Raw genomic sequence first — 12,702 nt, forward strand, 5'->3', positions numbered from 1 at the left:
CTGCCCCCAAAATGTTGAATGTTAATGTATTAAACAACAAATAAAAAGACCAATCCCAACAGCACTGAAAGCTAGTTTTAATTTATAGTACCTGTTAATATGTTTCACCATCTTTCATTCTCACACACAAAAAAAGCACAGAACACACAGCAAAACTCTTCCTTGTACTGGTATAGTCATTCATCTGCCCTAATGGATCTTCAAGTGCCCCCATTATGCTATTTTAAAGGTTCTTAATTTAGTTTTGGAGTTGACCTTAAACAAGTTCACATGTATCTAAGGTCAAACAACACTTTCATTTTCTCATAATGCACATTGCACATCACTTAATTCTCAAACAGTCTGAAATGGTTTTGATCGAAGATTCAGTCTCTAAATCCCTCCTTTCCGCAAGCATACTCTTTTCTGATTGGTCAGACAACCCAGTCTGTTGTGATTGGTCTACCGCTTACAGTGCGTATCCAAAATGAAATGCATATTACCATATCTGAAATTCAGCTCCAGAGGCTATAATCAGCACTCGATACAGTGTTACGAACAATGGCGTTGGGTTTTCTGTATAATTTCCAGCGTGAGTCAAGGTTGTTTTTTGCAGCTCTGATCGACAACACAGAGCAAACTCTTCCAGGCCTCAGCTACAACTAGTGTTTCAGTGCAAAGTCCCTAGGCGGCCATTATACAAAACATGTTACAGTGTTATGTAGGTAATATATATTGAGGCTACAGTCACTCCAAAGGGTTTTACATGATTGCTGGTTTCACAGACAAGCCTTAAAACTAGTCCCAGACTAAAATGCATGTTTGAGCTGTTTTAACTAAAAGCAACTTGCATTGACAACATCTTATGTCAGCACCATTGTTTTGTCTCATGATGCACACCAGTAATGTGTTTTTCTAAGGCATGTTTATAAAATCTATTTAAACGTCCTAATTGGGTTAATCGTGGCTTAATGAAGCCCTATCTGTGAAACCAGTCTCATAAGTGAATAAAGCAAAAAATGAAATAAAACAAACAAAAACAACAGTAAACAACATTGGTACTATGTAAAAGGAAGTGAGAATGGAATTGAAAGGTAATATTCTAAAAAGCATAATAGGGGCACTTTAAAGCTCATTTCTTGTACCAGCTACAGTACACTGTAAGAAACAAAAACATAACATTTTAAAATGCAATCCACCACCATGAATGGCAATTAACTACTAAAACGTTTCAATGTACTAGGCCTGTGTGTGCTGGAACACACTTGGCCAAGTCAAATTTACTTTTCTTTTTATAAAAACAATTTACCAATGAATAGTAAAACCAGGTTGTGCGACATAAAAATGTTGAGAACATGTATACCTAGTGATTTAACACCAAAAATCTTGTTTTTGTTATTTTGTCACTGTTCTGCTAGGATATTGCATGGAAGCAGTCAAGTAGATCCTCTTCCACAGCTTTTGCTGTTTTAAGGGATAAGCCACAAATGTATAGATGTGGAAATGTATGATTTTGTGAACTTTTCTAAATGACCTGTTAAGAAGATTGGGCCACAATGAATGGCTACGTCTGAGGAGGAGGGGGAGGAGGATGATGATGAGGGGGCGGTGATGGTGGAGGGTCCGACTCAACTCTGCTGCGTTTAACTGGCAGGCCTTGATCATGTGCCTTTCTGATGTGCCTGTACAAGTCTCCAGACTGTGTGTAACTACGGTAACAGTAACTGCACTCATAGGGCCGTTCCCTGGTATGTACAATGGCGTGTCTCCTTAAGGTGTAAGCACAGGAAAAGGTCTTTCCGCAAGTGTTACAAGTAGGCACATCCTCCATGTAACTCCCAAGGGAATCCTGAAAATCCTCGAGGTACATGGCCTGTTGCTCTGGATGGGAACTGGCAGGAAAAAGGGACGATGGCAAGCCGGCAGTTTCGGCTGAAGAAGGATTCGGACCTTGCGGTGAAGGAGGGAAAGAAAGGGGTTCTTGATGAGGCAGATGAATTAATGGGTGTGCCGATATAAACTGAGTATCAGTGAGCTCCTCAACATCATGGTTGCTGTCGTCATAATCGTCCCCATCATCTAAGTCTTCATTCATCCTTGGGCCATTATCCATGACCACCGTCTCGTCTATGTCATCAGACTCTTCATCAGAAATCACAATGGCCTCTACTTTCACTTCAAAACTCTCTTCATTTTCCTCCCCTGAAGTTTGTGAAAGACTTCCTTCCCTAAAGTTTCGTGAAAGTTTAAGCTTATTTCGCATGCTACTTACACTGGACGAAGTGTTCTTATGTCTCCTTTCATTTTGGCTCTGAATGTGCTGGGATGACCCTGGATTTTCAGTAGTTTTATTCTGAACTTGGGGTTTTAGTGTTTGAGTCTGCATGAAAACACTAGATTCATGTTCTTGGACAGTGCTGGTGTTGTCCACACTGCTCAGAGCCACAGCAGTGGCTACAACAGGTTGCGTCTCTGTCTGAATTAGTTCTGTTGTACTACATGGACTTGAAAGTGCTGACTCAAGGCTAGAAGACCGTGCCGATATTCTTGTTTTGTCAGGTCTTGGTGATGAACGATATGTGGATGGTCCTGAACAAGAATTACTAACGGCTGGTTGCGAATCCATTCCTGGTTGGGTAGTGTCCGCCATATCTGAACTCTCTACGCTGTGTGTGAGGAGGTTAGCCATCCCTGATTGTGTTTCAGTCTTGGCATCAATATAAAGTGACATTTGTTGGCTTGACTGATGACAATGTGCTAGTCCTCCATCTCTTCCTGTTTCTGCAACAGGTTCGTCTTCTCTAGGCGAGCTGTCAAGCCCTCCCATTTTAGCAGACTCATTTGCTCCAACTTCTACTCTTGTGCTATCCGCCTCAGCCAATCCTCGACCCTGGAGTCTTCTCTTACAAACTCGCACTACATCATTCATATGTAAGAAGCTGGCTGCGGCGAGCACATCCTCGGGAGGGGGGTGGGTTACTAATTGCAGCACACCTTCGTACATGAAATCAAGAAGGAGTCCAAAGGCTTGAGGGGTCACGATATCTCCATTAATAGTGACTGTGTCTCTCTGTGGCCCTCCGTTGACTGTGCTGGTATTTCCCATTGACTGATCTGAGTAAAACATATGGAAGAAAGGGGAGAAAGAGGCCAAAACGGCACGATGGGCTCTGAAACGAGTTGGGCCGACCTGTACGGTGCAGTCACATAGGAAACCTTGCAGACGCTGAGAGCGCAAGCTGGCCAAGAGCTGCTGACCATGTCCTGGGAACTCCATTTCTACTGACAACCTAGTAAAAACATTAATGTTATTCTCTAGAAAATGTGTTATATTTTTAATAAGCAGTTTATGCAGTGTATATTCATAATAATATTATAAAATTCACATTATTAACATCTACATCCTTGTTAAGATTAAATCTTTCTTACGGAAATGTCCAGAGCCGACAAAGTCTCCACGTCCACTTTAAGATCTGCTCCTTTGACGCGCCAACATGTTTGCTTTATTGGGCCACTGACATTCTGTTGACATCAACAGTTGTTCACTAACCGAATCCAATAAATGTATATACTTAAATTCTAAAGGAGTGGGTTACAAACTAATTCATAATCTTCGTTGATTCACACGTCATCTTTTTATGATGGGTTAGTACAGCAAACCTTCTCCGGAGCACCGTAAAATAACATCGAAAGCGTGCCAAAAATCCTTAAAATATCTTCTAGCCAAGAGGACAACCAGTGGTTTATTGATTCGCTGTAAAAGAAGAGTAATGTGTGAATTTTTAAAACGTAAACGCGATACGGGAACGTTTTCCTTTAGGACAATACATCACAAACACACATTTCTACGTGTGACATATACCGTTTGTATGTAAAAGTGTGTTCTGCCTCCTACCGACGGGGAAGAAGAAGGCGAAACAGGAAGCGGCGTTTGTTCTGTGACTGCAGCGCAAAAAAAACAAAAAACAAACAAAAAAACTTTATCTTGTAAAAGAAAGCATAGTAACGTGATGTTATTGTTTAACGCGATCTTCTTCCTCCTCCTCCTCCTCTTCTTCTTCTTCTTCTTCTTCTTCTTCTTCTTCTTCTTCTTCTTCTTCTATTACTATTAATAAGATTTCACCATTCGTTGTGGGAGCTCAAAGTATACAAATTAGAGTATTCCTCCTTTATAAAAAATAAATCACATGATCACGTACAAATCAGTCTTAGTTTTTATTAATATTTTAATTCTTTTTTATTTTAATTTCACTTCAAGTTTTAATAATTTTGTTGTGTCTTTGTCCTTTTATTATTGTTTAATTAATGTTATTTCCATTTTAATTATTTAATATAGAAATAAATGAAAATGAGAAATGCTGCCTGGTAACTACGTTAGCTGAAATAAAACAAGTTGATTTTTTATTTTATTTTAGCTAACGTTTATTTTATTAACAAACTGATTTAATGTTTTTAGTTTCGACAATAAAAATCAAACAAATTAATGTTAAAGTAAACGTACGGCATGTTTATTGTTATTATTATTATTATTATTATTATCATCATCATTATTGTTATTATTATTATTGATTTTCAAAACAATACACAATTAAGTAACAAATAGTAACATAAAATAAATATTTATAAAATAAATAAATATAAATAAATAAATACAAAAAACTAGTTATTTATAAATAAATAAATAAATAAATAAATAAATAAATAAATAAATCAACAAATCAATAAAAACAAAAAAACTAGTAACCCAGCAAACACAAAACGTTTTTACAACGTTCCACAACGTTGTATTCTGGTTGCAATTAGGTAATGTTGTAGTACAACGTTTTAAAGACGTTTTAAAAACGTTTTTTAAAATAGAAAAATAATGTAACCAAAATAAAACGTTTTAAAAACGTTGTGAAATACCAACCTGGGACGTTTTCTTTAAGTAGTCAAAAAAACGTAAATATCACGTTTGTTTACTACGAAAACAAAACTAGACCAAACTACAACTTTTGGGAGACGTTTTATTCAGGTGTTAAAATAACGTTATCTGCACGTTGGAAAAATAACGTTTTAAAAACGTTGTGAAAATACCAACCTGGGACGTTTTCTTTAAGTAGTCAAAAAAACGTAAATATCACGTTTGTCTACTACGAAAACTAAACTAGACCAAACTACAACCTTTGGTAGACGCTTTATCCAGGTGTTAAAATAACGTGATCAGAACGTTGGAATAAAACGTTTTAAAAACGTCATGGTAGTACCAAAATACAACCATATGCCAAACCTCCAACGGTAGGCTACGTTCTGTTTGTGAAAAATATACACAGAATATAAACAGAACGTGACAGTAACATTTTAACATCAACGATTCAGTGACTGATCGAGTAACAGATGAGGCTGATGCAGAGCTGAGCATTCTATATCAATGTTGTGAATATACTTTAAGGTGCTCATTTAACTGATAGAATAGCTATATTAGAGTATTATATTATATTATATTATATTATATTATATTATATTATATTATATTATATTATATTATATTATATTATACAAGCTTTCATTCTCATTCCATTTAAAGTTTTACGTAGGCATAGGCTGCAGTTTCCACTTACGGTGGCCTACTTAACTATCGGGATATTATACTTCAGTATAAAAATATGTATTCATGTAAACGCAACACTGCACAAATTACACATGACGTGTTTAACGTGCGTGCGTGTTGAACATTCGAGTCGCTTTTAAACAAACTGGAGCGGATGGAATTACCATGGAAACGGGGCAGCTCGTCTGACAACAAGCAGCAAGCTCCGTCTGTCACTGTTGTTTTCACTAATTTCAGGTAAGTTTAGTCCCTAATATTACACATATAATACATACAACTGTTCTTGACACTTTCTAACACGCTTCTGTTGAATATTTACTGTAAAGAAATGGTTTAGTGTCTTCGGAAAAAGTCCGTTAGCGTCTTAACCGTTAGGCTAATTGAGAGGTAACATTATGCTAACTATAGCCCTGAGCTCTTATTTATGAAAGTTGGGCTTTTAATTCCATATTATGTGTAGATAAGAGGTTTTGTTAATGTTTTGCTGGCTATTTGTCAATGGTTGAATGAAAGGAACGTTAATTTAAGTATTTAACCAAACAGTTTGCACTTTACGTGACTCGGTGACGTCACTCACATGCGCTATTTCAAACATGTTTGATCTTTCATAGTAAACAAGTATTGACCACGTATATAACCATGCATCTGTAAAACCTAAACGTAAATTCTGGTATCTTACGATATTATATATTGTATATATCCTGTATATTAATCTTTTTTTTTTTTTTTGCTGCATTTTCACCTATGCACTAGTTTATTTATTTCTAATAAACCTACCCGAGTGACATTGTATAGTTTACCACTTATTGTTGGCTCTGTGACAAATTGTTTATGTTCCTAGATTGTGATGGATGTCCAGCACTATGAACCATCTGACTTGTAAGTAAAACATACATACATACATACAACCATACATACATTCCTGTGTGTATATGTTGATCATTCTAGCAAATTAAATGGTTAAATGTTCATTAATTAACTCTGAGATCAACTTTGCAGATGCAGTTCATGTGTGCGTATAGGGAGACAGTAGATACTGAAATCATCACGAGTGTCTGGCGTGCTTCGGTTTAAGTAGTAGTAGTTATTTACATACTATAGACATGGCAGAACAAAGACTTCAGATTTCAGTTCCAGTCTTTTTGAACTTTAATATTCAGACACTAGTCTGTATCAATATCTGATTCATTGTAGAGCCCTTATTTTGATTTATACATAAAGAATATTTCCAAATTCTGTAACGTTCTGCTTAATACAGTAAATTCCATTTGTGACTGGATTCTGTGATTTCATCCATGTTTGGCTCTACATGGTATTTGCAGTATTAAAGAGAGGTAGTTTTGAGAGTGAATTATTGTTGTGTTATAAATTTGTTACCATTAGTATAAGAAGGGTAAGACTAAAGTCCTTCAGTCCGGCAGAATTTTCTGCACACTTCACCACCGAGGCCAGATGAGCATTGTGAATGTATGAACCTCACATTATATTTATAACAATCCTTGTTGATGTTTGAATTGTATTTCAGGGCAGTTTGTGAAGACGGATAAACAAGAGATGTTGTGAAAACCAGGACAAAAGTCGGTTCCAGATCCACCTTCCAGACCAGACTTCTGTCTCATATGGATTGCTGTCTAATGGTGTATTATATGTTCTCTGCAGAATTAGGTGCATGCAGATATTACTCAGGAACACATGACTAAACTTTGTTTGCTATAATACATCTATTTAGTGTACCAATGTGAAACAGACTAAAACACTTGACTGTTTCTCAAAATCAGGTATGCCAATATTATAAAATATTATTTATTGAACAATAATAGAGACAGAGTGTATTTAGGCCACGCCCACACCGGGGAGGAAACATTCCAACGCTCTCCATTGATTTTGTGTTGCGTGAAGCGGTCACCTTGTCTTTTTTTACTTATAACAAAAATGGCAATGTCTAAAAGCTCATATGTGACGAGGTGTGCAGCACACAAGGTAAAAAACACATAACTAAGTTTTTATAAGCTGTCGACCCCAAAAAACAAGCGTTTAAGGACAAAAGTGGATACAGGCAATAAGACGTGAAGCTTCAGCAAGAAGAATGGGTCAATTTTGGGATCCTGACACTCCATATGCCTACGTGTGCAGTAAACCTTTTGTTAAATATCCAAATGTCAGTTTTATATATTATATATTATATTTCCTGTCGCTGATTACTTTCCCCTCCAGTGTGTGTAGTTCTCAGTGTAATATAGCATGACGCGCTCTGTCTCAAGTGCCTGTATCCACTTTAGTCTTTAAACACTCGTTGTTTTTTTGGGGTCAACAGCTTATAAAAACTTCTGGGTTTTGTTCCTGGGGTTTTTAGCTTGTTTAATGTACACCAGGTACAATAGAAAAAATAGATTGCAGTAAAATAACATATGCAATAACATAATCTGTAATTAGTTAAAATGAGAATTTACATTTTATAGATTAATCTCTTTTGTTATAACATCTGTGCACTGAATTTTTATGGATTTTTCTCTACATTTTTTTGTTCATGTTCTTATTTAAATTCCCAGTCATTGCATGATTTGCATGTGCTGTACTTTATTTGTACCATTTTGTTTTATTGGCATACCGGTATTTTTATTTATTTGTTTAGAATTTTTTACTATTATTAATGAGAGCTTTAATTGTAGTCTTCTACAATTACCTCAAGGATTTCAATTTACATTATCTCTACTAAAAATGAAAAAGCTGTTATCATGTAACTTTTCTGTTGTTGTTCCAAACTTGTATGACTTTGTTAGACATTCGAGTTAATGTTTCTTATTCACCATTCACTTTCTTTTGTTCAAAAAAGTGAATAGTGTATAAGGAACATTATGCTTAATATCTCCTGACTTAAGGTTAACATTAACACCTCCCTTTGTGTTTAACAAAGGAAAGTCATACAGATTTAGATTGGAATAATGCAAGGATGAGTAAATGACAGATTTTTCTTTTTTTGTGAACTTACCTCTATCATATTGCTTTTTATATTGTGTGAATAAATACAATGACTGACAAATGTTGTGTGTAGTATAAATTATTAGTACTACATATGTTTATGTAGTTTAATAAAATGGGAAACAAACAGAGGTAAGGCCTACAGGTAAGGTGAAATGTAAAAAGCGTTATTAATAAGCTGAATATTAAGATTGACAGAAATATTATAACGTGTGATTAGCCTTGACAAATTATACAGAGATCTAAAAAGACCACAATATATTTTTCTTACTGTAGTTATAATATTGTTTTTATATTAAAGATAACAGTAAAAACAAAAAAATATTTTGATCACAGCATGTGTGAAGTGAAGAACCAGTTTGAATGTGGTACGTTTCTACAACGTTGGAAGGAGATGGACGTGGTAGGTGACAAAAACGTTATAAACACATTTTTGCAATGTTGGAAGGAGAGGATATGGTAAGGTGATAAAAAAACGTTATAAATATGTTTCTGCAACGTTGTAAGTAGACGCGGTAACGTGATAAAGACGTTTCTGCAACGTTACAAGGAGACGTGGCAACGTGATAAAGACGTTATAAGAACGTTTCTGCAACGTTGTGAAAAAACGTATTTATAACGTGAAAAAAACCCGACATCTGTCGTATTAAATACGTCGGATAAAAACGTTATCGCGACCTTTTCACAACATGAAAAAAACGTTTTTACAACGTTGCTGTGTTTGCTGGGAAATGTCCAAGTAAATTTGATTTGACCAAGTTACGTCATCGAGGGTTTTCGTCGGTGGCTTCACACACTGATAAGTTACCCATGATTCTCGGCACAGTCTGCGGCTCATTCAAAAATGGAGGAGAGGGAGAGAAATGTGGAAAGTGAGCGCTGTTCAGCTCCTTCCCAAACATCTGACCAGCAAACCAATACTGACACCTCCGGCCAAAAACTAGAGACCGGCGAAGATGATATCGAAACTAAGTTGGATATCAGTTCGGATAAGTTTGACCCCTTACTCGCTCTGTATTCACCACAAGTGCCATTACCTTACCCGAATATCAAGTGCTTTAATAACATAGCAGAATATGAGAGCTTTATGAAAGGCGGTCGAGGCCGAGCGAAACCCGAAAATGTGGAGAAAAGACTCCGAAAAGCACAGAAAGGTAAAGCAGACCCGGAGAGAATAGAGAGGCTGAAGAGACTCATGGTGAATAACCCAGTTGAGGAGGAGGGAGGAGAGGGAAGCGGTGTCAAGCGACCGTCTCGACAGCGAAAAGTAGCCAAAAATGTGCTTACCCGAATGCCACGTATGTTTCTCTATTTACAATATATTTCATAAAACAATTAACAAACTAGACTGCATTCACAATCACAATCAAAAGTGCTAACGTTGGGTGAGTTCTTCTAAGTGCTGTTTATGTAACTCACTGTTGTCTGTCCTTGCAGTGCATACAGGCAGTCCATTGGGAGAGCTCAATAGGTGCGTCCAGGATAAGATCAGAGTCAAAGTTCACATCCGGACGTTTAAAGGGCTCCGCGGAGTGTGTTCTGGCTTTGTGGTGGCATTTGATAAGTTCTGGAATCTGGTAAGTATTAACCAATCTTTTCTTATTATTATAATTTCTAATAAATGTTTTATTTTTTTATCCCTCTGATTCTTTTGGTTTCAGGCGATGGTAGATGTGGATGAAACGTACAGGGAGCCACTTTTGGGACAAGCTCTTTATCACGAGAAAGCACTTACTGTTACAAGGGTAATTCATTTAAATGTTTTAATATGAATACTATGAATTCATGCACTATGAACTTTGAATCTTAAATCTTGATAAAAAGAATTTTAAAAAATTGGTTAAAATCTGAAATTTATTTCTGACAAGTACATAACCAGTCAGTGTTCAAAACTATTAACAACCGTAAACTTGTAATTATGTGTTATAATATGAGTGGTACTGGTAGGTTTCTGCAGGAAATTTGAGCACGTCTTTCATCAATACGTCACGTCTGTATACATAAAGGAGGAGCCCGGCTCGCATGTGAGGATGCTGCAGGTGGTGAATCATTTTATAGCCTTTTCTCACAGCAGCTGGAATAATTAAATGTATAATTGATTTGAATTGAATTGATGGCGGATTGTAATCCAGAAACGAATCTAAACGACAACCAACAGTGACAACTAGATTCACTATAGCCAAAAGCAAAAGATTGGACTGTACAGAAATTGAAATCTAATGGTAATACTAATACACACTAAATATGCATAGTAACGCATTGCTGATGTTGTTATCATTAACAAATGATGAACAAAGTATAACAATAATAATAATTTGCACAGTTTGATTAGTGTTAACAATGAGCTAAGCGATTTAATCACTGTTGGTAGCGCAATTTATTGTAATGCTTTTTTTCTGTTGATCAGAAAAAAAGTGGCAGACATGTTACTTGTTCAGATGACATTTGCGGTTGAAATTCTTATTTTGTTCATACTCAAAGATGTAGAATCTGTAATTCCGAAGTACAGTATCCACACCGGTGCAGTGACTGAAGGCCACACACACTCCTCAAAACATTAGATTGATATGCGCTGAAGAGCCGTGTCAATGCATTACCCACGTAAAGATGATAATTCCACAAATAACTGCAGTTGCAGATTTCCAACGGAGATGGTGACGGAGGCAAAACTTACGAACTGCAGCTTAAACAAAAAATAAACTTTTTTTTGTACAGTATATATACAGTACTGTATATGAAGTATATATATATATATATATATATATATATATATATATATATATATATATACTTCAATTTAATTATATTGTTTGTAAATCTAATTTAATTTTCTATTACAGCTGTTTGAAAAACTGAAAGTTCAAGAGACTGTGGCCCTTAGTGCTGTTGAGAGGAAAGGAGGAGATAACCTCTTAAAGTCAGACCCACTCAGTAGTTCATCTCAACTCAAAGAGCAGACCAGGAGGAGAACCGACCCCAAACACACCCAGGAAAGATCCAAACTCCCTGAAAGTGACAAGAGTACATCAAAAGTGACACAACAATCTGAAAGCAACCCTAAAGGGAAGTATGGAAGAGTGCACACGCGTCATGTCAATCAGCTTTTTATACGAGGAGAAAACATTCTTCTTGTAAACATACAACAGGACTAAATACTGTCATGAAATATTAGTTTTGGAGAAAAAAAAAGTATTTTTGGTCTCCATGAAAGGTTTTGTAATGTGTGTATCATATTGATATGTATATCAACAGGTGAAACGAATGTTAAATGTAGAGTAAAAAACAAACAACAAAACTCTTAAGGTCTAAGGAGCTAGGGTCATATATTCCACACACAATATTTGTTTTTGCTTTGAATGACCACTAGGGGGAAGTAAGATACTGATACATCTTTACGTCTTATTTTTGTTATATATTTTATAAATGATCAAGGGGGAATTGAAAATATATTTAACAAATCATTACTGATATTCACTTCATCACCCTGTTAAAATGAAAGTAATCTATCAATCTCACTAAAACTATGGCCTGTCAATACACTCTTATTTTCATTTCAAACTGAAAGACTATTAGACGTTTATCTGTTTTAATGTAAAAAAAAATTGTGGTTGGATTTCTCCATGGATTTCATAAAACAGTATAAATGGGTTAATTGAGCTTTTTGAGGTTGGAAATTGCATGTGGCACTCGAGGCTTTTGTCTTGACGTGTTTGAATGCTATTTTCCCCTTGCTGCATATTTTAGCCTTGCATTATCACATCATGAATTATAAAAACACTTTCTCTTCACTTTATTTAAATCTTAGAGTTCATTGATTAGTCACATATATAAAATGCTTCATATCATGTTATCCTTTATAACACTTGACGTATATTTCTTAAAACAACTAATCAAGGTTACAGACACTTATGGTTTAAAGTGTAACTGCTAGTCAAAACGATGTAGTTGTATTCATCCTCAAAAATTTAGATGATAGGCTACTTTCTATAGAATAGTAGAAATGTTTCCTACATTAAGCTCATTCCTTATTAGTTAAATGTGACTTATTAATTTCACGCCAATTAAAAAGTTCACTGGCAAAGGATCCAGTGGAAATGGGACATTTGGCTGTACTACTTTCATCCTATTAATGCATGTAAAGTTAACATTTGAAG

The 12,702-nt window shown here is 35.7% G+C and overlaps 2 protein-coding genes across 3 annotated transcripts; one reads left to right on the forward strand and one right to left on the reverse strand.

The window, feature by feature from the left end:
- Positions 1-61: 61 nt before the first annotated feature.
- On the reverse strand, positions 62-9,986 carry zbtb3 (zinc finger and BTB domain containing 3). Of its 2 annotated transcripts, none has more exons than XM_067457475.1 (3): positions 9,968-9,986; positions 3,409-3,501; positions 62-3,269 (listed from the first exon to the last, which is right to left on the reverse strand). In XM_067457475.1, the coding sequence occupies exon 3, from the start codon at positions 3,254-3,256 to the stop codon at positions 1,544-1,546; it is 1,713 nt and encodes a 570-aa protein (XP_067313576.1). In that variant the 5' UTR covers positions 3,257-3,269; positions 3,409-3,501; positions 9,968-9,986; the 3' UTR covers positions 62-1,543. The 2 variants fall into 2 exon arrangements, with proteins under 2 accessions (XP_067313576.1, XP_067313574.1); XM_067457473.1 differs by lacking the exon at positions 9,968-9,986 and adding an exon at positions 3,842-3,927 and having other exon boundaries at positions 3,409-3,733.
- lsm11 (LSM11, U7 small nuclear RNA associated) lies at positions 9,371-12,654 on the forward strand. The gene is made up of 4 exons (XM_067457477.1): positions 9,371-9,846; positions 9,986-10,125; positions 10,210-10,293; positions 11,389-12,654. Exons 1-4 carry the CDS (start codon positions 9,393-9,395, stop codon positions 11,698-11,700), a joined length of 990 nt encoding a protein of 329 aa, XP_067313578.1. The 5' UTR covers positions 9,371-9,392; the 3' UTR covers positions 11,701-12,654.
- Positions 12,655-12,702: the final 48 nt, after the last annotated feature.

The sequence above is a fragment of the Pseudorasbora parva genome, chromosome 11 (genome assembly GCF_024679245.1).
Source record: "Pseudorasbora parva isolate DD20220531a chromosome 11, ASM2467924v1, whole genome shotgun sequence".
NCBI lineage: Eukaryota > Metazoa > Chordata > Actinopteri > Cypriniformes > Gobionidae > Pseudorasbora > Pseudorasbora parva.